The sequence below is a fragment of the Chlorocebus sabaeus genome, chromosome 12 (assembly GCF_047675955.1).
Source record: "Chlorocebus sabaeus isolate Y175 chromosome 12, mChlSab1.0.hap1, whole genome shotgun sequence".
NCBI classification, from domain to species: Eukaryota; Metazoa; Chordata; class Mammalia; order Primates; family Cercopithecidae; genus Chlorocebus; species Chlorocebus sabaeus.
Window position 1 is genome coordinate 108638404 of NC_132915.1, and position 27218 is coordinate 108665621.

General features: G+C 51.7%; 2 protein-coding genes across 4 annotated transcripts; one reads left to right on the plus strand and one right to left on the minus strand.

Annotated features, from left to right (window-relative positions):
* Nucleotides 1-91: 91 nt before the first annotated feature.
* On the plus strand, nucleotides 92-26993 carry CEL (carboxyl ester lipase). Of its 3 annotated transcripts, XM_073022061.1 has the most exons (12): nucleotides 3504-3740; nucleotides 6084-6234; nucleotides 6323-6445; nucleotides 6708-6905; nucleotides 8104-8234; nucleotides 8411-8518; nucleotides 8684-8801; nucleotides 10393-10579; nucleotides 10759-10962; nucleotides 12172-12369; nucleotides 12699-13248; nucleotides 26748-26993. In XM_073022061.1, the coding sequence occupies exons 1-12, from the start codon at nucleotides 3666-3668 to the stop codon at nucleotides 26976-26978; spliced, it is 2274 nt and encodes a 757-aa protein (XP_072878162.1). In that variant the 5' UTR covers nucleotides 3504-3665; the 3' UTR covers nucleotides 26979-26993. The 3 variants fall into 3 exon arrangements, with proteins under 3 accessions (XP_008004013.3, XP_072878162.1, XP_008004015.3); XM_008005822.3 differs by lacking the exons at nucleotides 3504-3740; nucleotides 26748-26993 and adding an exon at nucleotides 92-3497 and having other exon boundaries at nucleotides 12699-13375; XM_008005824.3 differs by lacking the exon at nucleotides 26748-26993 and having other exon boundaries at nucleotides 12699-13375.
* Nucleotides 2505-3276, minus strand: LOC103239706 (uncharacterized). Its single transcript, XM_037994047.2, is given in 4 exon segments — nucleotides 2505-2579; nucleotides 2581-2702; nucleotides 2705-3046; nucleotides 3174-3276. Coding segments are annotated over 4 exon segments (642 nt in total).
* Nucleotides 26994-27218: the final 225 nt, after the last annotated feature.

Consider the following 27218-nt stretch of genomic DNA (forward strand, 5'->3'; position numbering starts at 1 on the left):
GAGCTGCAGGGGAGTCTCTTGCTGCCTTGGGGCTTGGGCTCCCTTTGTCCCTTCCTTTATTCCTTCATTCAGTGACCTCATGCTGGCAGTGCTGGCCTGTGCCCCTCACATGTGGTCGGGTTGGGTGAGGGCAGCTGGGAGGACTCCAGGCCTGGGCTCAGTTCTTCTCTAAATGAATACCCTCTTGACAAAGTCATGGGAAATGGGTCCTGCTGTCCCATGGCTTCCCAGTGTGAAACTAGTGGGTCCTGAGCCCACCGAGCCTGCCTGCCTGACCCTGCTCCCGTGTTGCCCTTGGCTGAGGCACTTGTGTCTCCCCGAGTGCAGCAGCAGCACTCCCTCCCAACCTGTGTGCATGCCGAGTATTTGTTGAAGAAGCAAGGTCATTTGTCCTAAAGAACGGCCCCATTCAGGATCGACTGGTTGCCTCTGTGTAGTGCTGAACCTGCTTCTCTCCCCTGTATTTCCTGGGGACTGGTGGAGGCTCAGCCCGATTCAGGTTCAAGGTCTCTTCCTCGGCTGCGTCGGTCTGCAAGCGCAGGATGTCTGCTGGGCCCCTTTGTTGACACTAGGATTGACCAGCAAGTTTAGGTGTTGTCAGGCTGACGCATTGGTCTTTTATCTAATGGTTTTTTTGGGTTTCTGTGGTTTTTTTGTTTTATTTGTGGGTCCTTTTTTTTTTTTTTTTTTGAGATGGTCTTCCTCTGTCGCCCAGGTTGGAATGCAGTGATGCAATCAGGGCTCACTGCAGCCTCAACCTCCTGGGCTCAGGTGATCCTTCCACCTCAGCCTCCTGAGTAGCTGGAACTACAGGTTGTGTACCACCATGTCCAGATAATTTTTGAATTTTTTGTAGCGATGAGGTCTCACTAATGTTGTCCAGGCTGGTCTCAAACTCCTGGGCCCAAGGCATCCCCCCACCTCAGCCTGCCAAAGTGCTGGGATTACAGGTGTGAAGCCACCTCCTCCAGCGTATTTAATGGCTTTTGAACAGCTGTTGATCATTGCCTGTACTACTTCCTTAAGGGTGCAAAATGGTGATTTTTTGAACTATATTGTTCCCCCTGTATTTAGTAGCTGGAATTCTATAAAGGAATCTTCCTCATTGTCTGTTTGATTACCCTGAAATACTACTTGGACAGAAAAGGAGGGAAAATGCCTGTGTTCACCTCTAACAGTTTTCAGAACAATGAGTTAGTGCCCTGGCGAGGGCCAGTGACAGGGCAGGAGGGGCGGAGACTGTGTTTCCTGGGCTGCCTGGTGAACTCAGATCTGTCCATTGCAGGCTTGCTTTTTCATGCCCAGCTTGTCTGTCTTTGCCCAGAGGCGGCCTCAGATTGGCCTCTGTAGTCTTTTGACACAACCCTTGGGTCTTGGGCACCTTCCTTACTTGTAGCCATCATGATGTTGCAGACTCCAGCCCCTCCCTGGCATTTCCTGCTGCTGACCGGCCCAACCATCCCCCCGGGGCGCACTCCTTCCTCAGTGTGACTATGATGTTTAGAGACCCCAGTGTGGTCACCAGGGGTGGTGCTTGCTCTTGGGATTTCTTTACTGCTAGGACTTTGGAAGAGAGAGCCAGGAAATAAGGTTTTTTTTGTTTTGTTTTTTGCCAATTTAAAAAATAATGAAGTATGAGACTAGGCACGGTGGCTCATGACTGTAATCCCAGCACTTCGGGAGGCTGAGGCAAGCAGATCACTTGAGCTCGGGAGTTCAAGACCAGCCTGGACAACATGGCGAAACCCTCTCTCTACTAAAAATACAAAAATTGGCCGGATGTGATGGCACGCGCCTGTAATCCCAGCTACTTGACAGTCTAAAGCAGGAGGCTCCCTTGAGCCCAGGAGTTCAAGAAGGCAGTGAGCTGTGATTGTGCCACTGCACTGCCTGGTGACAGAGTGAGGCCCTGTCTCAAAAAGAAAAAAAAAAAAAACCAAAATCTGTGGACTCGGGTGATAATGACATGTCAGTGTGGGTTCATCAAGCGAAACAGCTGTACCCCCTTGTGGGGGATGTTGATAATAGGGGAGACTGGGGTGGGGCGAGGACATACGGGAAGTTTCTGTAACCTTCCTCTAATTTTGCTGTGAACCTAAAGCCGCTCTAAAAATGTATATATATAAAAAGTGGGGCCTTCCTTTCCCTCTCCCCTGCCCCTGCCCTCTCCCCCACCTCCTTCCTCTCCCTGCTGCCTGCCCTCTGCCCTCCCCTTTCCTCCTTAGCCTCTGTAAGTATCACTGCAGTGAATATCCTGGAGCACAAAGGGCCTGTCTCCCAGTTCAGAATTCCTCCTTTATGTAGAGCAGGTTCTCAGAACTAGAGTAACGGGGCAAAGGCCTGAGGCAAATGCATTTGTTCTGGGGCACCCCAGCCGCCTGCAGGCCCCTTATTCTCTGTGGCCTGCATTTGTTCTGGGGCACCCCAGCCGCCTGCAGGCCCCTTATTCTCTGTGGCCTGCATTTGTTCTGGGACACCCCAGCCGCCTGCAGGCCCCTTATTCTCTATGGCCGACTCCTCCTCCCACCCTCCCGGCCTTTCCCCAGCCTCGCTCGCCCACTAGGCCTCCTGAATTGCCGGGCACCGGCTGTGGTTGACAGACAGAGGAACAGACGTGGCTCTGCAGGTCCACTCGGTCCCTGGCACCAGCCGCAGGGATGGCAGAGCAGGGGTGTGGTTGGTGTGGGAAGCACAGGCTCCAAGTCTCCTGGGGGGCTGTTGGCTGGGCAGGCTTTGGCTGCCCCCACCCTGTCCCCATCACTGCAGAGTGCTGTGCGGTGACTGGAGCTGCCACTGAGTGTCTCGGTGAGGGTGATCTCACACTGGCTGAGCTTAACGGCCCCATCAGAAGACTTTGTTCGTGGTGTTCTTTCACTTCTCATAGCCTTTCCTGGCACTGGGAGTAACAGGTGCTCACAGAAAATGCGAATGGCCTCCTCCTCCTCCACGACCTCACACGACCTTATCCCTTCCCTCCCGCTGGCCTCTTTCCCTCCCCTTCTGTCACTCTGCCTGGGTGTGCCCGGGGGCCTTGACTGGGCCCTTTCTTTCCTCAGGGAAGCCCTCAAGGTTGGGCTAAATGCCCCCGCAACCCTCCCACCCACACCATGTTCCCCTGAGCCTCTAGTCCTCCCTCCCAGGACACATCAGGCTGGATGGTAACATCTCCCCACCCTTGAGTGGGACTGCCTTGTGCTGCTCTGGGACCCACACCCAGCTTGGACTGCCTGCTCCACAGGCCCCAGGAAAAGCTCGTACAGATAAGGTCAGTCCCATGAGTTGGGGGCCCACGGTATGCCGCCCTCTCTGTTCCAGAATTCACGTGCTCAGTCCCATGTGAAGCTCCTTTGGGGACCTGGGGGACAGGCAGTGCATGGAGACAAAGTATGCCCTTTTCTCTGACAGTGACACCAAGCCCTGTGAACAAACCAGAAGGCAGAGCGCTGTGCACCCTGCCCGGCCCCACCACCCCCCTTGCCACCTGCTCTTGCTCCCAGGTAAGCGGTAACCTGCACAGGTGCACTGTGGGTTTTGGGAAAACTGGATCTCCCTGCACCAGAAGGGGTGGAGGGGAAGGGGTGTCTGTGACCTCATGAACAAGCATGTGACCTTGGCTCTGGCTCCATAAATACCCGAGGCCCAGCGGGAGGGCCACCCAGAGGCTGATGCACACCATGGGGCGTCTGCAACTGGTTGTCTTGGGCCTCGCCTGCTGCTGGGCAGTGGCCAGTGCTGCGAAGGTAAGAGCTCAGCAGAGGGGCAGGTCCTGCTCTTCTCCCCTCACTCACATCTGGAAACTTCAGGCCAGGCTGAGAAAGAGAGCCCAGCATAGCCCCAGGGCAGTTCCCGGGCACTCACCCTCATTTCTGTGGAGACAGGGGCCAGGTAAAATGCAGGATGCCCAGTTCCATTTGAATTTCCGATAAACTGCCAAGAACTGCTGTGTAAGTATTTCGCATGCAATATTTGAAACACACATGGGCCGGGCGCAGTGGCTCACGCCTGTAATCCCAGCACTTTGGGAGGCCCAGGTGGGTGGATCACTTGAGGTCAGGAGTTGGAGACCAGCCTGGCCAACATGGTGAAACCCTATCTCTATTAAAAATACAAATGTTAGTTGCGCATGGTGGTGGGTGCCTGTAATGCCAGCTACTTGGGAGGCTGAGGCAAGAGAATTGCTTCAAGCTGGGGGGTGGAGGTTGCAGTGAGCTGAGATCACGCCACTGCACTCCAGCCTGGGTGACAGAGTGAGACTGTCTCAAAAGTATAAAAGAAAAAGAAAACAATGAAACATACTGAAAAAACAATTCGCTGTTTACCTGAAATGCAAATGTAATTGGATCTCTTGAATTTGCATTTGCTCAGCCTGGTGATCCCACCTACCAAGCTCTCTGATGGACACTGTTGCCGTTTTAAAGAAGGGGAAGCAGGCCAGGGGCAGGGAGGGTGGAGAGCAGGCAGATGGGGTGGAGAGAGGCAGGCAGACAGCCCAGCATCGCACAGCTGCTACCTCCTACTGAGCGGGAACCTGAGAGCTGGGCTATTCCACACGGGGTCCGGGTCCCTTCAGAGGGAGAGCCCGCAGGCAGGAGGTCTCTCAAGCATCCATAAAATCCGCCCTCTCTGCCTGTGAGGGGGAAGCCACAGAAACCCCAAGCCCAGGAAGCCGGTGTCGGCGCCCGGCCCAGTCCTTGCCCCCAGCAGGACTCACACAGGGGACCCCAGATGCCGACCACACTGTTCTCGTGCCTGCTCTCTCAGGCCCTGGACACTCCTCTCTCCACCCCCACTGCCTGCTCTCCACAGTCTCTGGCCCTGGGACCTGGAGGTTTGGGCAGTGGTCCTGGGCTCCTGACTCAAAGGAGAGGTCATCCTCTTCTGGGGCGAGCTCTTCTTGGGGTGCTGAGAGGCCTTGGGCAGGTCAGCACGACCCCTCCCCATTCCCCCGCCTGAGGCCCTCAGGCCAGTCTCAATTGCACAGGGACACTTCTGCCATGTGACTTCTCTACACTGTCTCCCAGAGGTGGGGCGGGGCTGGGGGGAGCTGGCACGAGGAGACACGGATGCCCCGCAGGGGTTACCCACGATGTCTGCAGGTGTTGCCTCTGGCTCCTTCCCTCCAGTTCCAACCACTCTCCCATCCCGGTGTGGCAGGGGCCCATCAGCCTAGACTTCAGAGGGCTGCTGGGACCCTGGCTGGGCCAGAGGGTGCAGGGCCACCCTGCCCTTCCCCACCTGGAACCTGGCACAGGTGAGAGCCAGCAAGCAACCACTGGCTGCCACCATGCACCACGTGCAGGAGGAGCTGCTGCCCAAGATGGAAAGGAGGTGGCACTGGGCAGACAGTTGCCTCTCAACAGCGTGACTTCAAGCCCAAAAGCTACCTAGCCTCAGTTCCCTCAGGGACAGAGGGTGGATGAGCACCAACCTCCAGACCCCTTGTGGGGATGGACAACTTGGTGCACAGAGGCAGTTCTCATGGCACAGGGAAGCGTGGTGGAGGTTGCGGGGGGTCCCTGGGGGGGGGTTCTTTACCAGCAGGGGGCACAGGAGCTCTGGGGACTTGGGTATGGGGACATCGACTTTGTGCCCAGCCAGCTAGGCCCTGTGCAGGGAGACAGGAGGAGGGAAATGCAGACCCCACCCCTCAGGAAGGAGGAAGGTTGGTGTGAAACATCCCAGGTACACTGAGCATTGGGTGCACTCCTGCCTGAGCTCCTGCCTGTCGCTCATCCTCCACATGGGCATGGGGAAACAGGATCGGAGTCAAAGCTGGGCGACCACAGCCTGAACCCAAACTTCCATCCCACCTCTTGGCAGGCTTCCCTAGTGGGAACACTGGTCGAACCAGTTTCCTCTAAGAATCTGGGAGTAGGACACCCCCAGGGATAAGGAGGGGAAGAGGAACCCTCAAGCCCTGAGCAGTGTGGGGCAGAGGGTGCTGTCTGGGTCTCCTAGGCAAAGCTGTCTTGCTTTGAAGCTGTCTTTGCCTCTGGGCACCCAGTGTTGGCTTGCCTTGCCCACTCCAGATTCGGGCCGATGGGGCCTGAGCCTGCCTGACCCTGCCCGTGTTTCCCTCCCAGCTGGGCCCCGTGTACACGGAAGGTGGGTTCGTGGAAGGCGTCAATAAGAAGCTCGGCCTCCTGGGTGACTCTGTGGACATCTTCAAGGGCATCCCCTTCGCAGCTCCCACCAAGGCCCTGGAGAACCCCCAGCCACACCCCGGCTGGCAAGGTGGGAGTGGGTGGTGCCGGACTGGCCCTGTGGTGGGGCTGGTGAAGGCGACTGCCTTCCTCATGCCAACTCCTCCTGCCACCCGCAGGGACCCTGAAGGCCAAGTCCTTCAGTAAGAGATGCCTGCAGGCCACCATCACCCAGGACAGCACCTACGGGGATGAAGACTGCCTGTACCTCAACATCTGGGTGCCCCAGGACAGGAAGCAAGGTCTGCCTGCCCCCTGCTCCACAAGGGAACTTCCCACGCAGCCAGAGCCCCGGATCTGCTCCTGGCTTGAGTCTGGGGCTGCAAAGCTGAACTGCCCTGCAATCCCGCAGAGGGGAGAGGGGAGCGCCCGTGTCAGTCCCCCAGCCTGGGGCAGGGCCGTGCCTTGGAGCGCATCCCTGTCTCGGCCCCAGGCACCTGCTGCACAGGGTGGGGAGAGGGCCAGGCACGGTGTCTGGGGTCACCGGCCGCTCCCCCATCTCAGTCTCCCGGGACCTGCCCGTTATGATCTGGATCTATGGAGGCGCCTTCCTCATGGGGTCCGGCCACGGGGCCAACTTCCTCAGCAACTACTTGTATGACGGCGAGGAGATTGCCACACTCGGAAACGTCATCGTGGTCACCTTCAACTACCGTGTCGGCCCCCTTGGGTTCCTCAGCACTGGGGACGCCAACCTGCCAGGTGCGTGGGCTTCTTCGGCCCTGAGGTGGGGCGGCCAGCTTGCTGAGTCCAGCAGGGAGATTCTCCTCAGTGCCCCTCACCCCAAACAACCAGTAGCCGTCCACAGAAAGACCCAGAAGCTGGAGTAGAATCACGAGAAGCAGGAGGCCCTTGGCAGCCATAGCAAAATTAAAGATGCGGTGGAGGCCAGGTGAGGTGGCTCATGCCTGTAATCCCAACACTTTAGGAGGCTGACACAGGTGGATCACTTGAGCACAGAAGTTCAAGACCAGCCTGGTAATCACAGGGAGACCCCCATCTCTACAAAAAAATAAAAAATTAGCTGGGGACCAGGCGCAGTGGCTCAACCCTCTAATCCCAGCACGTTGGGAGCCCAAGGCGGGCGGATCACATGAGGTCGGGAGTTCGAGACCAGCCTGACTAACATGGAGAAACCTCTTCTCTACTAAAAATACAGAATTATCCGGGTGTGGTGGCACTTGCCTGTAATCCCAGCTACTCGGGAGGCTGAGACAGGAGAATAGCTTGAACTCAGGAGGTGGAGGTTGCAGTGATCCGAGATTGTGCCACTGCACTCCAGCCTGGGTAACAAGAGCAAAACCCCATCTCAAAAAAAAGAAAAATTAGCTGGGCATGGTAGCTCATGCCTCTGGTCTCAGCTACCTGGGAGGCAGAGGCAGAAGGATCGCTTGAGCCCAGGGATTGCAGGCTGCAGTGAACCGTGGTCGTGCCACTGTGCTCCAGCCTGGGCGACAGAATGAGGCCCCATCTCAAACATAAAAGAGGCTGTGGGACAGACAGGCAAACAGGCTGAAGCTGAGAGATAAACCAGTAGAGCAGAGCCGAATGAGAGACAGAAAACGATACCTTGAGGCAGAGACAGCTGTGGACACAGAAGTGGCAGGACACAGACAAGAGGGACTGGGGCAGGGGCAGGAGAGGTGCATGGGCCTGACCATCCTGTTCCCCACAAACACTACCCCCTCTAGCACCCTACTGATCCAACCTCCTGGGGACCCACCCCCTCCAGCGCCCCACCTGACCCAGCTTCTCAGGTACCCACCATTTGCCAACCGGGGCTCTGCCGTGGCCCCAAGTCTGTTGAGGGCATTTCTGCCCCACCCACACTGGTCTCCCCTCCTGGAGGCCAGGCCTGGGCCACTAATCTCTAGCACCCTCTCCCCTGCCCTGCCCGCAGGTAACTATGGCCTTCGGGATCAGCACATGGCCATTGCTTGGGTGAAGAGGAATATCGCGGCCTTCGGGGGGGACCCCAACAACATCACACTCTTTGGGGAGTCTGCTGGAGGTGCCAGCGTCTCTCTGCAGGTCTGGGGATCCCCGTGGGGAGGGCCTGCCCCACAGGTTGGGAGGAAGCTCAAACGGGAAGGGGAGGTGGGAGGAGGAGCATGGAGCTGGGGCTGTGATGCTGGGGTGTCCTCGGCCCAGCCTGGGGTGGGTGGAGTGGGGAGCAGCCTTGGTGACAGGATCTCTGGCTGTCGTAGACCCTCTCCCCCTACAACAAGGGCCTCATCCGGCGAGCCATCAGCCAGAGCGGCGTGGCCCTGAGCCCCTGGGTCATCCAGAAAAACCCACTCTTCTGGGCCAAAAAGGTAAACGGAGGAGGGCAGGGCTGGGCAGCGTGGGGGCGGAATTGATACCCAGGTGGGGGCCGTCGTCATTTCCATTCTTTGTCTTGGACCCTGTCCTTGCCTTCCAATGGTCCGGAGCCCTGAGCACTGTCCTCACCTACCTGCCGGCCTTGCTCCTGCCCTCAGGTGGCTGAGAAGGTGGGTTGCCCTGTGGACGATACCGCCAGGATGGCCAAGTGTCTGAAGGTTACTGACCCCCGAGCCCTGACGCTGGCCTATAAGATGCCGCTGGCAGGCATGGAGTGTGAGTAGCTGCTCGGGTTGGCGCATGGGGTCTCGAGGTGGGGGTTGTGGGGGTACCGCCAGGAAGTACTCTGGAGAAGAGAAGAAGGTGCCGGAGCTGTGGTCTGGTCCTGTTGCCATCAAACTGGTGACTCCCCTCAAAAGCCCCAGCTGTAAGGGAGAAGGGGAGCCATTTGGGTGTTTTTGGGTTTTTTTTTTTTTTTTTTTTGGAGATGGAGTCTCACTGTTGCCCAGACTGAAGTGCAGTGTCAGGATCTCAGCTCACTGCAACCTCTGCCTCCTGGGTTCAAGTGATTCTCCTGACTCAGCCTCCTGTGTAGCTGGGACTACAGGTACATGCCACCATGCCCAGCTCTTTTTGTTGTATGTTTAGTAGGGATGGAGTTTCACCGTGTTAGCCAGGATGGTCTCGCTCTTGAGACCTCGTGATCCGCCCGCCTTGGCCTCCCAAAGTGCTGGGATTACAGGTGTGAGCCACCGTGCCCAGCAATTTTTGTATTTTTAGCAGAGACAGGGTTTCACCATGTTGGCCAGGCTGGTCTCGAACTCCTGACCTCAGGTGATCCGCCCGCCTCAGCCCCCCAAAGTGCTGAGATTACAGGTGTGAGCCACTGTGCTCGGCCCCTTCTTTCTTCTTATCTCCCATGAGTTACAGACTCCTCCTTTGAGAAGCTGATGAACATTTGGGGCCCCTCCCCCACCTCATGTATTCATATGCCGTCATTTGCATACAATTTCAGGCAGATCCATAGACCCCAGAGCAAGAGCCTTTGTGCTAAATGACAGTTCATTCATTCAGCAAACATTTACTGAACTGTAGCACTGGGGCCTCCAGCTCCACTATTCTGTACCCCGGGAAGGCCTGGGGACCCCATCCACAAACACCTGTGCATGGCCGCTGCACCAGCTTGCCAGGCTAACGCTCTCCCTTGCATATTCTTCTATGGCAACGTGCCATGAAGCCAAGTCATCTGCATGTTTACCTGACATGAGCTCAACTGCATGGGCTGGACACGCCCAAACAAAGCAAGCCGCACGGTTCCGCTGGAAGCAAAGCCCACTGTGCTGGGCCCAGTGACAGCCGGGCCCCGCCTGCCTCAGCAGCCACAGGGTCCTCTAGGGGCCAGTCCGGGAGTCTGGAGAGCAATGCAGACCTCACACCATTTTTGGCTAATGGAGTGGACCCCGGCCCTGAGAGAGGGAGCTCCTTCTCCATCAGTTCCCTCAGCGGCTTCTAAGTTTCCTCCTTCCTAGTTCAGGCCCAGCAGAGAGAGGAGAGGGAGGGGCTGCCGCTGAAGAGGACAGATCTGGCCCTAGACAGTGGCTGTCAGCCTGGGGACGTGTGGCAGGGCCTGGAGACGTTTGTGATTGTCACGGCTGGGGAGGGGGTGCTCCTGGCACCTTGTGGGTTGAGGCCGGGGATGCTCTAAACATCCTACAGGGCACAGGATGCCCCGATGGTGCAGAATCAACCCGGCCCCAAGTGTCCTTAGATCAGAGAAGGGAGGAAATAGCCAACTCCAGCCCTGAGAGGCAAGGGGTGGCTCAGGGGACACTGGAAGGTACAAGAACCTCCTGGCTCTCCCACCCAGACCCCATGCTGTACTATCTGGGCTTCATCCCTGTCATTGATGGAGACTTCATCCCCGATGACCCCATCAACCTGTACGCCAATGCCGCCGACATCGACTATATAGCAGGCACCAACAACATGGACGGCCACTTGTTCGCCAGCATCGACATGCCTGCCATCAACAAGGACAACAAGGAAGTCACGGAGTAAGCAGGGGGCACAGGACCCAGGGGCGACCCGTGCTGGAGGGCGGCCGGGAAGGCACTGGTGAGGGGGCCAGCCTGGAGGAGGAAGACACTCAGTGGAGGACTGGGAGTGAGGAAGTTAGCACCGGTCGGGGTGGGTACGCACAGGGGGAGTGTCAGTGCCTACTTGGTCCCCGCAGGGAGGACTTCTACAAGCTGGTCAGTGGGCTCACAATGACCAAGGGGCTCAGAGGTGCCAAGACTACCTTTGATGTCTACACTGAGTCCTGGGCCCAGGACCCATCCCAGGAGAACAAGAAGAAGACTGTGGTGGACTTTGAGACCGATATCCTCTTCCTGGTGCCCACCGAGATTGCCCTGGCCCAGCACAGAGCCAACGCCAAGTGAGGATCTGGGCAGGGGGTGGCTTCTGGGGCCCTTCCTGGGGTGCTGCACCTGCCAGCCGAGGCCTCACTGTGAGTGACTCTCAGGTGTCTGGGTTGACTGGGAAAGTGGTGCTTGAGTCCCCACCTGTGCCTGCCTCATCCACTTTGCTGAGGCCTGGCAAGACTTGAGGGCCTCTTTTTCCCTCCCAGCCTACAGGGGTTTACGAACCCCACGATCCTCTGCCCTGCTCAGCCCTGCACCCCATGGTCCTTCCCACTGGAGAATTCTTGAGCTACCTTCCATCCCCCACACTGTGCATTGAGACGACACTGGACAATGGTTTCTATCCACTGACTCTTATGGGCCTCGACTTTGCCAATTTACAAAACAGTTTCAGCCCACAGCCAGATTAAAAATCTTCATGTAATAATAGCCAATTATAATAAAAAATAAGGCCAGCCACAGTAGCTCACGCCTGTAATCCCAGCACTTTGGGAGGTCAAGGCGGGAGGATCACTTGAGGTCAGGAGTTGGAGACCGGCCTGGCCAACATGGCAAAACCCCATCTCTACTAAAAATACAAAAATCAGCCAGGCGTGGTGGTGCACACCTATAATCCCAGCTACTCAGGAGGCTGAGGCAGGAGAATTGATTGACCCGGGGAGGTGGAGGTTGCAGTGAGCCGAGATTACGCCACTGCACTCCACCAGGGGCAACAGAGTGGGACTGTGTCTCCAATAAATGAGTAGATAAATAATAAAAATAAAAAATCAGTTAGGAATACGAAAAAGATAGGAAGATAAAAGGATACCGAGAAGTCTAGGATGAAAGCTTTGCAGCAACTAAGCAATACATTTAGCTGTGAGCCTCTTTTCACTGAAGGCGAAAAGGGAAACAGTTGAGAGGCCTATACCTTGTCCAATCTAATTGAAGAATGCACATGCACTTGGAGAGCAAAATATTTCTTGATACTGAATTCTAGAAGGAAGGTGCCTCACAGTGTTTTGTGGAGGTGAAGTATAAATTCAACAGAAATGGCAGAACCCATGAATCCATGAATTTGGTTCTCAGCTTTCCCTCTCCTGGGTCTGAGAAGCTCCATCTCTTCATGTGAATCCCTCAGACCCTTCCCTGCCCACTGCCTGGGACCTCCCTCCAGGGCCAGTCTGTGGGCTGGGCGGTCCCCGGTGAGCACCCTGCCTACTTGGATGGTCTCTCCCCTCCAGGAGTGCCAAGACCTACAGCTACCTGTTTTCCCATCCCTCTCGGATGCCCACTTACGCCAAATGGATGGGGGCAGACCATGCAGATGACATCCAGTACGTTTTCGGGAAGCCCTTCGCCACCCCCAACGGCTACCGGCCCCAAGACAGGACAGTCTCCAAGGCCATGATCGCCTACTGGACCAATTTTGCCAAAACAGGGTAAGGCGTGGGTTGAGAGCAGGGCGAAGGGCTGCAGCCGAGAAGGGCCTCCCACCACAAGGCCCTGTTCCCTCACTTGCCAGCAGAGGGACTTTGGGCAAGTCACTTAACCTCCCCCTGCATCGGAATCCATGTGTGTTTACGAGGATAAGAGCTACTGGCAGTCCCAAGCCCGCGCACGTGCACAGCCTGTGTCCCGTATACAGTGAGGGGCCACGGTGCCCAGGGCCAGCTCAGAGGACGGGGATGGCTCAGGCGTGCGGGTGCAGAGCAGGGTTTCAGCCCCCTGGGAGTCCCCAGCCCCTGCACAGCCTCTTCTCACTCTGCAGGGACCCCAACACGGGCGACTCGGCTGTGCCCACACACTGGGAACCCTACACCTCGGAAAACGGCAGCTACCTGGAGATCACCAAGAAGATGGATGGCAGCTCCCTGAAGCGGGGCCTGAGAACCAACTTCCTGCGCTACTGGACCCTCACCTATGTGGCGCTGCCCACGGTGACCGACCAGGAGGCCACCCCCGTGCCCCCCACAGGTGACTCCGACGCCACTCCTGTGCCACCCACAGGTGACTCCGAGGCCACCCCCGTGCCCCCCACAGGTGACTCCGAGGCCACCCCCGTGCCCCCCACAGGTGACTCCGAGGCCACTCCTGTGCCGCCCACAGGTGACTCCGAGGCTGCCCCCGTGCCCCCAACGGGTGACTCTGAGGCCACTCCTGTGCCGCCCACAGGTGACTCCGAGGCTGCCCCTGTGCCCCCAACGGGTGACTCTGAGGCCACCCCCGTGCCCCCAACGGGGGACTCTGAGGCCACCCCTGTACACCCCTCGGGTGACTCCGAGGCCGCCCCTGTGCCCCCCACAGATGACTCCAAGGGAGCTCAGATGCCTGTAGTCATTAGTTTCTAGCATCCCATGAGCCTTGGTCTTAAGAGGCCGCAAGGGTGGGACCCCAGGGGCTCCCCTCCCGTCTTAAGCTCTTCCTGAATAAAACCTCATTTCCCTGTCTGGAGTCTTTCTTTGCTCCCAAGGCTAAGCTGCGGGATCTGCCTGTCAATTGCAGGCTTGCTTTTTCATGCCCAGCTCGTCTGTCTTTGGCCAGAGGCGGCCTCAGGTTGGTCTCTGTAGTCCTTTGACACAACCCTTCGTTCTTGGGTACCTTCCTTACTTAGAGCCACCGCGATGCTGCAAACTCCAGCCCCTCCCTGGCATTTCCTGCCATGGACCTGGGCCAACCATTTCCCCAGGGCGCACTCCTTTGTCAGTGTGAACATGCTGTTTAGAGACCCCAATCTGGTCACCAGGGGTGGTGCTTGCTCCTGGGATTTCTTTACCGCTAGGGCTTTGGAAGAGACAGAGCCAGGAAATAAGTATTTTTTTTAATCAATTAAAAAAAAATAAAGTATGAGGCCGGGCACAGTGGCTCATGCCTGTATTCCTAGCACTTTGGGAGGCCGAGGCAGGAGGATCACTTGAGGTCAGGAGTTCGAAAGTAGCCTGGCCAACATGGTGAAACTCCATCTCTACTAAAAATACAAAAAATTAGCCAGGTGTGGTGGCACGCACCTGAGGTCCCAGCTGAGGGAGAAGAATCGCTTGAGCTCGGGAGGCGGAGGTTGCAGTGAGCTGAGATCGCACCACTGCACTCCAGCCTGGGTGACAGAGCGAGACACGATCTCAAATAATAATAATAATAATAAAAGTATGAATTCATGCAGGCATTTCCCAGTTGTAAGATTGTCAGGTTTTACTTCTCTGATTTTACAACTGTTTCTTTTTCTACCTATGCTAAAAGTCTGGGTTCCTGACAGCAACAGCATCGTTTATGTTCTTTTCCCTATAACATACATATGCTAGTTTTGAAATATAAGATATTGCAATAAATCATATAAGTTATATTTAAAGTGCATGAATTTAAATAACAAATTATAAATTATATAAAGTAATATATGATAAAATATTAAGACTACTAAGGATCATTTAAGATCGATTTGCTCATTCTCCTTAAATTCTCCCACAGAATAAACAATTGTGCCTCCTGGTCCTTTGAGTAACACTATGGTTAGGCCATCTACCGATACACAGTTAGTTAGAACGCTGGGGTTTTTTTAATATGCAGATGTAGAAACTGACCTATGACTTTTTTTTTTTTTTTTTTTTTGAGACAGAGTTTCGCTCTTATCACCCAGGCTGGGGTCCAGTGGCCTGATCTCAGCTCACTGCAACCTCTGCCTCCTGGGGTCAAGCAATTCTCCTGCCTCAGATTCCTGAGTAGCTGGGACTACAGGCATGCACCACTACGCTCGGCTAATTTTTTTGGACTTTTAGTAGAGACGGGGTTTCACCATTTTGGCCAGGCTGGTCTTGAACTCCTGACCTCAGGTGATCTGCCCGCCTCAGCCTCCCAAAGTGCTGAGATTACAGGCATGAGCCACCATGCTCAGCCCCTAACTAGGACTTTTAAGTGAATGTTTCTCTGCCTGAAAACAAAGTTTAAGTGTTCCTTTTAGACCAACCTGTAAACAATAACTGTAGACCCTAATATTGGTTGTGCCATGCACTTGTCATCCATAGTTTTGCTGAGTGAAGGAATTGATGGGGAAATGTGAAATTCAGAGAGGCAGGCACGGGCCCAGGCCACACAGCTGGGGAGCGTCAGCATTGGTTGGGACCTGTGTTGGATTTGCAGTTCTGCCTTGTGTGATGTAACCTGGACTTCATTAAAATTAAAAATTTCTGCTCTGCAAAGACACTGTTAAGAAAACAAAGACAAGCCACAGACTGGGAAAACATTAGCAAAAGATATCTGATAAAGCACTGTTATCCAAAATATACCAAGAGCTCTTAGCACTCAATAAATAAGAAAATAACCTGATTCCACAATGGGTCAAAGGCAGACACCTCACCAGAGAAGTTATATGGGTGGCAACTAAGCATCTGAAAACGTAACCTAGGTTGAGTGCAGTGGCTCACGCCTGGAATCCCATCACATTCGGAGGCCGAGGCAGGAGGATAATCCCATCACGTTCGGAGGCCGAGGCAGGAAGATCTCTTGAGCCTAGTTAATTCAAGACCAGCCTGGACAACATAGCAAGACCCATTTGTATTTTTTTTTTTTAAAGATATGCACATCAGCCAGGCGCAGTGGCTCACACCTGTAATCCCAGCACTTTGGGAGGCCGAGGCGGGCGGATCACAAGGTCAGGAGATTAAGACCACCCTGGCTAACACGGTGAAACCCCGTCTCTACTAAAAATACAAAAAATTAGCCGGGCGTGGTGGCAGGCGCCTGTAGTCCCAGCTACTCAGGAGGCTGAGGCAGGAGAATGGCGTGAACCCAGGAGGCAGAGCTTGCAGTGAGCCGAGATTGCGCCACTGCACTCCAGTCTGGGTGACAGAGCGAGACTCCATCCCCCCTCCCAAAAAAAAAGAAAAAAGATATGCACATCATATGTTGTCAGGAAAATGCAAATTTAATCAGTGAGCTACTACTGGGTGCCTGTAAGAATGGCCAAAATCCAGAAAATTGGCCAAACACCAAATGCTGATGAGGACATGGAGAAACCAGAACTCTCATTCATTGCTGTTGGGAATAACAAATGGTACAGCCACTTGGGAAGACAGTTTGGCAGTTTCCCGAAAAATAAAGCCTACTTCTACCATGTGATCCAGCATTCTCATTCCTTAGGATTTACCCAACCTCCAAACAGATGTTTATAGCTGTAAACCAAAAATAAAATTCCAAGCCCCACAACTGACTGGGTGAAACGCCCTCTCGGCCAGGGGGACCCAAAGGAACCTGAAGGTTCAGGCCATGATGGGCAGTAGGGGTCGGACATGCCTCATTCTCTCTTCCCTTTGGAATTCAGGCACAGCTGACCAGCTTTAAAACAGAGATCTTAAGACTGACAGAACAGACTCTAGAAATAAGATCAAATTCCAACCTGATGTAGTATAGCATCACATGACAGATAGCAGGCCATGAAAGACATTGAAATATTTTACCCAAAAATATATTTCTTTGACATATTTTGGAATGGCCCTGCACAGCTGTCTCTTGTGGAGGAAATCTGCATCGTGTAGAGAATCTCCTTCCCTTTCCAGGCCGTTTCTGAAGAGTCCAGCGCCTTCTAGAGGTCTGAGTAAGAAACATTAGCCATCTATTGTCCCTAAGGGAAGCCATCTATGGGACTTCATCTACATAACAAGAACCTTGGGCCAGGCACGGTGACTCACGCCTCTAATCCCAGCACTTTGGGAGGCCGAGGTGGGCAGATTCCTGAGGTTGGGAGTTTGAGACCAGCCTGACCAACATGGAGAAACCCCATCTCTACTAAAAATACAAAAGTTTAGCTGGGTGTGGTGGCGCATGCCTGTAACCCTAGCTATTCAGAGGGTGGAGGTAGGAGAATTGCTTGAACCTGGGAGGTGGAGGTTGCAGTGAGCAGAGATCACGTCATTGCACTTCAGCCTGAGCAACAAGAGCAAAACTCTGTCTCAAAAACAAAAAAGAACCTTGATCTTCACAACCTTTTAACCTAACCAAGACCCTCCTTTCTGTTGATTCCAGGGTTTTTGATGATAACTCTTTCAACCAATTGCTAATCAGAAAATCTTTGAATTCACCTATGATTTGTAAGCCATCCCAAACTCTCTCACATTACTGATTTATGTCTTATGTCCCCCCGAAACGTATAAAACCAAGCTGGAACTCAACTGCCTTGGGCACATGTTCTCAGGAACTCTTGAGACCATGCCTCTTGTTATAGTCAATCATATTTGTCTCAGAAAAAAATCTCTTCAAATACTTTACAGTTTGGGTTTTTGGTCAACATAGCAGATGTTTATAGCAGCTTTATCCGTAATTGCCACAACCTGGAGGTAACCAAGATGTCCTTCAGCAGGTGCATGGATACAATACATCCAGACAATGGAATTTTTTCTGCTGTAATGTTGCAGGATGCAGAGGACTAGAGAGACCAGTACAGGGGAACATAGGAGGATATTTATTTTAAGGTATGCACCAGCTCAGTGGATTCACATCCAAAAACCTGAGCCTTGAACAAAGACAGAGTGGAGTTTTTATAAGCAGGCTTACAAAAGCAAAAAAAGGCAGTCAATCATAGAATGCATAACTTGTGGCCTTGCCTAGCTGGTGGCCTTGTAGCTGCATCAAAAGAAAAACAAGAACTGGCTAAATACAGACATTTGTAAAACATAGTCATGCTTAATTAAGAGGCCAGGGAAAGGAGTAACAGTAAAGGAATTTCTCTCTCTTTTTTTCCTCAACCTTGCTCTGGAGGTGGGGGGCTGTCTGGAGCCCATTCCTTTGGCCTTGGCTTTTTGGACAGTGTTATCTTATAACTGTCTTTGAAGTGAGCTGCTAAGCAGAGGAAAACTTGTTTCTTTTTCTTTTTAACCCTTTTGAGGACTTTTGTAAAATAAGTTTAATAAAAGGCCTCACTATGACTTAATTCTGCATGAACAAACAAGTTTTCTTCTTTGGGCAAAGGTTGATATTTACACAGAGCCATTAGCTGAGTGGTGATTTGCCTAGCTACTATTGCCTCTGTAGTTGATTGAATGCTTCTAACAAGGAGAGGTGAGAGACGGGGGAGTATTAGGCAACTTCCTAGGACAGCCAGAACTACTCCTATTAAAGCCTTGAACCCTCCGAAAAATGAAAACCAATCTCCAAAGGAAAAATCTGGAGACCACCCTTTCCAAGTTTGAACTGGAACATGGGCTAATTTTCTCATCCTTGCAGTTATTTCTATAATTGCCTTTCCACTGTCATTGATTTCTGGGCAGCAATTAGTTACATTGAACTTTCCACATCCTCCTCCTTCCTGGGCTAGGAGGTAGTCTAAAGCTAATCTATTCTGATAGATAGTATTTGTCATTTTTGTAGATTACTGGGTTAACAGATCTAAAGCCCTTGCTGTTTCATTAGTGATGATCTCAAGCACTATCTGAAAACTTATGATGCAGTTAAGCATGTAAATAGGAGTACAGTAACCCTATAACCCATCTTCCCCCCAGGTAGCTGGCGCATAGTAGTGAGTTATTCTCTCAGGGGGCCATTCTTCATCTTTCCAGTCCCCTATGGCTATGTCTTTCTTTACACTCCTTGTATATCTTTCTCTGTTCTCATCATAGACAGGATATCCTAAGGCTTCTCCTTGTCTTAGAGGGATTAAGAAGCAAGATGGCCTAATTGTTCCAAGTACACAGGCCCCTGTCCATTTGGCTGGTAACTGTCGGTAGGCCCGTGGCCCACAGATCTGATAGAGACCAGAGGGTGCTTGCCAGGTATTTGGAGCTTCAAGCTGACACCAGGTGTGGTTTAGAGAAGAGAAACAGGAGAATGGATTTGGATGAGGTGGTTTGGGACTATCACTGCCTCACCATAAAGTTTTTCCTAATTTTTTAACATGTTTGCTGTCCCAAACTTGTTAATTCCCCTACTGGATCTGTAAAAGTTTTTCCGTAGTGAGCAATACAGTATTTCCCAATAATAGAAGTTTTTAAGAGACAGACACTTGAACTTGTGGGAGTCAGTTTGGGGGAAGAGTCAGTCAGAGTAAAGTTATCTTGAGGCATTAACTCTTTTGCTTCCCAAGGCCATTGTCCCTCCACAAACATAGCATAAGGAAATGTCTAGGCTGCCAGCAATGTTTTCAGCCAGCTGAGCAAACAGGTTTTTGGCTAAAGGGGGAGGCTCAGGCAACTTTTGATTTATATGCTCATATAATGACTTAAAGACTCAGAATTGCTGCTGGACTGACTTCTTGGTTTGAGTCCTCTTTATAATATACAAATTTACTTTAGCTTTTTGACTGCTGCTTTGTAATGTCATGGAGTAACCTGTAGTCCACTTAGGTAGATCTGGCTCTAAGATAGTAAGATTTACAGGATTGCAAGTGCTTGTCTTACAATCTGGTTTGTTGGCACTTTGATGACCAAGATCAGTTTTAGCTTCAGTGATGATCGGTCAGTGAACTGTGTTGTGCAGTTCCAGCAAGCTATTGCTAGGGTCTTGGAGGGGCAAACAGGGTGTGCACATACAATTTTGTACTGACAGTTTGTGTAGTACCAGAGATTGTGAAATAGGTTGGGTTCATGGATGTTAACTGACAAATATCAAAGTATATGGCTATAGTCCCCCCAAGGGTAGAGAGGCTTGGGGTTGACTTATAAGACTTCCTTCCTTTAGAATCAATATCGTGAAAATGACCATACTACCCAAGGTAATTTATAGATTCGATGCCATCCCCATCAAGCTACCAATGACTTTCTTCACAGATTTGGAAAAAACTACTTAAAAATCCATATGGAACCAAAAAAGAGCCCACATTGCCATGTCAATCCTAAGCAAAAAGAACAAAGCTGGAGGCATCACGCTACCTGACTTCAAACTATACTACAAAGCTACAGTAACCAAAACAGCATGGTACTGGTACCAAAACAGAGATATAGACCAATGGAAGAGAACAGAGTCCTCAGAAATAATACCACACATCTACAACTATCAGAGCCCTCAGAAATAATACCACACATCTACAACTATCTGATCTTTGACAAACCTGACAAAAACAAGAAATGGGGAAAGGATTCCCTATTTAACAAATGGTGCTGGGAAAACTGGCTAGCCATATGTAGAAAGCTGAAACTGGATCCCTTCCTTACACCTTATACAAAAATTAATTCAAGATGGATTAAAGACTTAAATGTTAGACCTAAAACCATAAAAACCCTAGAAGAAAACCTAGGCAATACCATTCAAGACATAGGCATGGGCAAAGACTTCATGTCTAAAACACCAAAAGCAATGGCAACAAAAGCCAAAATTGACAAATGGGATCTAATTAAACTAAAGAGCTTCTGCACAGCAAAAGAAACTACCATCAGAGTGAACAGGCAACCTACAGAATGGGAGAAAATTTTGCAATCTACTCATCTGACAAAGAGCTAATATCCAGAATGTACAAAGAACACAAACACATTTATAAGAAAAAACAACCGCATCAACAAGTGGGCAAAGGATATGAACAGACACTTCTCAAAAGAAGACATTTATACAGCCAACAGACACATGAAAAAATGCTCATCATCACTGGCCATCAGAGAAATGCAAATCAAAACCACAATGAGATATCATCTCACACCAGTTAGAATGACGATCATTAAAAAGTCAGGAAACAACAGGTGCTGGAGAGGATGTGGAGAAGTAGGAACACTTTTACACTGTTGGTGGGACTGTAAACTAGTTCAACCATTGTGGAAGACAGTGTGGCGATTCCTCAGGGATCTAGAACTAGAAATACTATTTGACCCAGTCATCCCATTACTGGGTATATACCCAAAGGATTATAAATCATGCTGCTGTAGAGACACATGCACACATAGGTTTACTGCAGCACTATTCACAATAGCAAAGACTTGGAACCAGCCCAGTTGTCCATCAATGATAGACTAGATTAGGAAAATGTGGCACATAGACACCATGGAATACTAAGCAGCCATAAAAAAGGATGAGTTCATGTCCTTTATAGGGACATGGATGGAGCTGGAAACCGTCATTCTCAGCAAACTAACACAGGAACAGAAAACCAAACACCACATGTTCTCACACATAGGTGGGAATTGAACAATGAGAACACTTGGACACAGGAAGGGGAACATCACACACTGGGGCCTATTGTGGAGTGGGGGGACGGGGGAGGGATAGCATTAGGAGAAATACCTAATATAAATGACGAGTTAATGGGTGCAGCACACCAACATGGCACATGTATACATACGTAACAAACCTGTGCGTTGTGCACATGTACCCTAGAACTTAAAGTATAATAAAAAATAAATTTAAAAATTTAAAAAAAAGACTTCCTTCCTTTGACTCGATATGAACCGCAAACCAAGTCCTAGGTAAAGACTTAAGGTCATAGCATATATAAGGCTGGCCATTTCTTGGGTCACAAATTGAATAGGTGATCAGATTGTTAGTACAAGTTCCTAGGTGAGTCCCTGCACACTCCTCATAAGTATAGTATAATAGAGTCCTAGTTATACTGTTTCCTAACCATGTAGTATGTGTACAATGGGGACACCCTTTTAAGGGTACTTTTAGCATGGTTAAGGGGGGTAATAACAGCAAAACAATGTACAGCATATTCATATCCAGCAAGGACAGAAGAGGTCCTTGCCTGGGGGAGGAGGTTGAGCACAGCGACAGAACAATAGTAAAACAGTATTATAAGGCAAACTACTAGTCCTAAGATTTCTAACCACATTTACTTGCTTGATGACTCTTCACGCTTCGGCTGTGCATAGTCAGCTTCGGGTGTGTGACTAGAGCAGGGCTTGTCTCCTTAAGCTTCAGCCGTCGTACACTGGTCAGCCAGCCTCTAGAGTGACCAGAGCAGGGCAGTTGTCCTCAGCAGCAGCTTGGTCTCTTCTCAGGATCAGCCGGGTTGGATGATCTGGGTCCTGCTGGCGGGTCCACTTGTCTTGAGCTGCCGGTTTCAGCCTACTGTGGTGGATCCAAGACATAACACCTGCAACTTTAACAGCAACGGGAGTGGACAAGATTACAGTATGGGGCCCATCCCATATGGGTCCTAGAGAAGTTGGATTCCACTTTTTAACCCAAACAGAGACTCCAGGTTTAAAGGGGTGTACTGAGTCTGTCAGGCTTATAGGCATCTTTTCTTGTACCCGGCGATGGACGTCTTGTGTGGCTATTCCTAATGCCTGCATTTGCTTTCTTAAGGTTAATTCCCATAGTCCCCAGAGATCACGTTTTATTTCGCTTATGACTGGGGGAGGCTGAGCAAACAAAATCTCATAGGGTGAATACCCAGTTTGTTTGGAGGGGGTGCACCTGACTTGGAGGAGGACCATAGGCGAGACCTGATCCCATCTCAGATGAGTTTCTTGGCACTATTTCTTCAGTAGCTGCTTGAGTGTCTGGTTCATGCGTTCTAGTTTTCCTGAACTTTGGGGCCGATGGGCTATGTGTAACTTCCATTTTATTTTTAACAGTACTTTAAGGCCGGGCGCGGTGGCTCACGCCTGTAATCCCAGCACTTTGGGAGGCCAAGGCGGGTGGATCAGCTGAGGTCGGGAGTTCAAGACCAGCCTGATCAACATGGAGAAACCCCGTCTCTACTAAAACTACAAAATTAGCCAGGCATGGTGGCGCATGCCTGTAATCCCAGCTACTCAGGAGGCTGAGGCAGGAGAATCGCTTGAACCTGGGAGGTGGAGGCTGCAGTGAGCCGAGATCACGCCATTGCACTCCAGCCTGGGCAAAAAGAGCGAAACTCCGCCTCGAAAACAAAACAAAACAAACAAACAAAAAAATCAGTACGTTAGTCACTTCTTGTGCTTTTTCTGTCCTGGTGAGGAAAGCCTCAGCCCATCCTGAAAAGGTGCAAATAAGTACTAGATATACCGGTATCCTCCAGCACAGGGCAGTTCAGTGAAGTCTATATACAAGTTTTCACAAGGCATGGCTTCTACTTCTTGAATTCCTGGGGGCCGTGTGGGCCCTTGTCACAGGTTGTTCTGGGCACAGGTTAAACATTGCACACAGATGGCTCGAGCGATGGCAGAGAGCCGTGGCACGTAGATATGATATTTTAATTATGTTTCTAGTGCTGTTTTCCCCATTTGAGTTTCCTGATGAATTTGTTGTACAAATTTAGGAGCTAACATCTCTGCAATGGCTAATCTCCCATTGAAGAACTTCCACCACCTTCCTTTAATATATTTTCCATCTTCTTGGGCAAACCAGGCTCTTTCATTTGGAGTATAACTTGGGTCCTCTTGGAGAGGAGGTTCTGGGAGGAGAGGCACAGATAAGGTTTCCCCTTTAAAGTGCAACGTAATCATTGCTGCTTTGCCTGTCCGTCTGCCTTTCTGTTTCCTTTGGCTTTTGGTGTTCCCGCCTTTTGGCGCCCTCTACAGTGCATTACAGCTACTTTTTCTGGAGCCCATACAGTCTCTAAGAGCTGTAGAATCTCTTGTTTATACTTTATTTCTTTGCCTCCAGCTGTTAAAAGTCCTCTCTCTTTAGATACAGCTCCATGTACATGTAATGTCGTAAAAGCATACTTAGAATCAGTGTAGATATTGACCTTTCTGTCTTTTGCTAGGAACAGTGCTCTTGTCAGGGCTATTAATGAATTCTGCCTTTTGAGCTGATGTTCCAATAGGCAGAGACTGAACTTCTATTATTGGGTCCAATGTTACCACTGCACACCCAGCATGTCAGATCTCTTCTAGCACAAAACTGCTTTCATCTGTAAAGTACTCAACGTTGGGTCTCTGAGGGGTTGGTCTGTAAGATCTTTCTGACGGGAGAATACCTCATCTACTATTTCAACACAGTCATAAAGGGGAGCTCCCGGTTTGACTGGGAGCAAAGCAGCCAAGTTTAGGGTGTTTACTGTTTTCTTTTCTTTTTTTTTTTTTTTTGAGACGGAGTCTGGCTCTGTCGCCCAGGCTGGAGTGCAGTGGCCGGATCTCAGCTCACTGCAAGCTCCGCCTCCCGGGTTTACGCCATTCTCCTGCCTCAGCCTCCCGAGTAGCTGGGACTACAGGCGCCGCCACCACGCCCGGCTAGTTTTTTGTATTTTTTAGTAGAGACGGGGTTTCACCGTGTTAGCCAGGATGGTCTCGATCTCCTGACCTCGTGATCCGCCCGTCTCGGCCTCCCAAAGTGCTGGGATTACAGGCTTGAGCCACCGCGCCCGGCCTTACTGTTTTCAAAATAACGTAAGCGTTTTCCCATAGAATCCCTTGGTACTGGGTCACTCTCGGGTTTGATAACCACTGATGTCCTCTTTGATCCATGAAAGTTATGACTGAGCGTGGCACCCGGACGGTTAGCTGCTGTCCTAGAGTTAGTTTGCTAGCTTCTTGTGTTAACAAGATGGTGGCAGTTAATGCTTTCAAGCAAGGAGGCCATCCTAGCTCCATAGAGTCCAATTGTTTGGATAAATATGCCACTGGGCGGTGCCATGACCCTATAACTTGAGTCAGAACTCCCATAGCCATTCCCTTTCGTTCATGAACATACAGAAAGAAAGGCTTAGTTATATCTGGTAGTCCTAAGGCTGGGGCCTGCGTTAAAGCATCTTTCTTTGATCTGTTTTGTTTGTTTGTTTGTTTGAGACGGAGTCTCGCTCTGTCGCCCAGGCTGGAGTGCAGTGGTCGGATCTCAGCTCCGCCTCCCGGATTCATGCCATTCTCCTGCCTCAGCCTCCCGAGTAGCTGGGACTACAGGCACCCGCCACCTGGCCCGGCTAGTTTTTTGTATTTTTTAGTAGAGACAGGGTTTCACCGTGTCAGCCAGGATGGTCTCGATCTCCTGACCTCGTGATCCGCCCGTCTCGGCCTCCCAAAGTGCTGGGATTACAGGCTTGAGCCACCGTGCCCGGCCTCTTTGATCTGTTTGAATGCTGTTTCCTGATTAGTCTCCCAACGCAGGGTCTCTTTTTCTCCCCACTTTGTGGCTTCATGTAACAGCTTAGCCATCAGTGAGAAATTTGGAATCCAGATGAGGCAGAATCCTGCAGTCCCTAAAAATTCGATTATTTGACGTTTGGTGGTTGGGGTTGGAAGCACACAAATGGCTTGTTTTCGCTCATAGCCAAGCCGGTGTTCCCCGTGGCTCACTGCGAAACCTAGCTATTTAACCTCTTCATGGCAAAATTTGGGCTTTCTTTTTAGATACTTCGTAACCTGCTTTCCATAGGAGATGGAGGAGGTCCCGGATTCCCTGATAACATTCCTCTTGGATTGGGGCTGCCAAAAGGTCGTCCACATACTGTAACAAGGCGCAGTTATCATTTGGTGGGGTATAGGCCTCAAGGCTTCAAGTCTGAAGCCAATGCTTCCCCAAAGACTGTGGGAGAATTTTTAAACCCTTGTGGGAGCCTAGTCCAGGTGAGCTGTAGAGCTTCTTTGTCCCATTGAAAATACAAAGATAGGCTGACTAACTGGTGCCAAGCAGATACAAAAGAAAGTGTCCTTTAAGTCTAAGACTGTAAACCAGGTAGTACTTGCTGGAATGAGTGCCATTAAAGTATACGGGTTGGGTACCACTGGATGGATGGTGACCGTGGCCTGCTCCCTTTACGGTGCAGCGCACTCTCACACACTCACTCTTCCTCTCGTTTTGGCTGACTATACCGTCTCCTATTATGTGAGTTTTCAGACACTGCTTGGCTTTGGAGAGTTCCTTATTCCCCCTACAAGTGCTGCAGTCATAGAGCAGTTCCTGTTAGCCGTATGCAGATTGCCACTCGTCTTCGCTGACCCCACACTTCGCTCGGAGCACACAGTCCATGCTAAGAGATCTGTGACTCCCCACTTCATGGCTGATGAGCTTAATTAGGCCCCTTCATTTATACATGTTCACACACTTCCCCACTCCTGGTTCCCGTGTTTCCGACTGGGGTGACGAGTCACTCTCCCCACCTCCAGTTTCCTTTTCCTAACCGACTTAGTGAGCCACTCCCGCATCCTGTGTCAGTTGGGGTGGGAGTTCCATCTAAATTGGCGAGCCACTCTTGCCGCCCGCAGCCCCTCTGGGTCGGATTAATAGTCACACCATAGGAGGTGATCAGGCTCCCCTTCTCTCCTTATGGGACAGGTCTTGACTTGGGTCCCAAAACCTTACCATGGTTCCTGAGCCACGCTGTTTCTGGAACTTTCCTGTAGCCCCTCAGTTTCCATTGTGCTGCTGGGTAGAGGCGCCAGGTCATGGGAGAGCTGATTTCCCCTCCTGGCTGAAGTTCTCCCAGCATCGCCTGGGGCCATGATCGCCTACTGGACCAACTTTGCCAAAACAGGGTAAGACGTGGGTTGAGAGCAGGGTGAAGGGCCGCAGCTGAGAAGGGCCTCCCACCACGAGGCCCTGTTCCCTCACTTGTCAGCGGAGGGACTTTGGGCAAGTCACTTAACCTCCCCCTGCATCGGAATCCATGTGTGTTTATGAGGATAAGAGCTACTGGCAGAGTCCCAAGCCCGCCCACGTGCACAGCCTGTGTCCCGTATGCAGTGAGGGGCCACGGTGCCCAGGGCCAGCTCAGAGGACGGGGATGGCTCAGGCAGGCGGGTGCAGAGCAGGGCTTCAGCCCCCTGGGAGTCACCAGCCCCTGCACAGCCTCTTCTCACTCTGCAGGGACCCCAACATGGGCGACTCGGCTGTGCCCACACACTGGGAACCCTACACCTCGGAAAACGGCAGCTACCTGGAGATCACCAAGAAGATGGATGGCAGCTCCCTGAAGCGGGGCCTGAGAACCAACTTCCTGCGCTACTGGACCCTCACCTATGTGGCGCTGCCCACGGTGACCGACCAGGAGGCCACCCCTGTCCCCGCCACGGGTGACTCTGAGTCTGCCCCCGTGCCTGCAATGGGTGACTCTCAGGACGCCCCTGTGCCCCTCACAGGTGACTCTGAGGCCGCCCCTGTGCCCACCTCGGGTGACTCCAAGGCTTCCCCCATCCCCACTATGGGTGACTCTGAGGCTGCCCCTGTGCCCCCCACAGGTGACTCCAAGGGAGCTCAGATGCCTGTAGTCATTGGCTTCTAGCATCCCACGAGCCTTGGTATCAAGAGGCCGCAAGGGTGGGACCCCAGAGGCTCCCCTCACGTCTTTAGCTCTTCCTGAATAAAACCTCATTTCCCTGTCTGGAGTCTTTCTTTGCTCCCAGGGCTAAGCTGCAGGAAGGAGTGGCCCTCGGTCACCCTTACAGCACCAGGTAGGGGCCCAGCCTGTGACCCCATCATCTCGCACAATCCCCAGCCTCCGGGACGCCTCCTCACTTTCGAG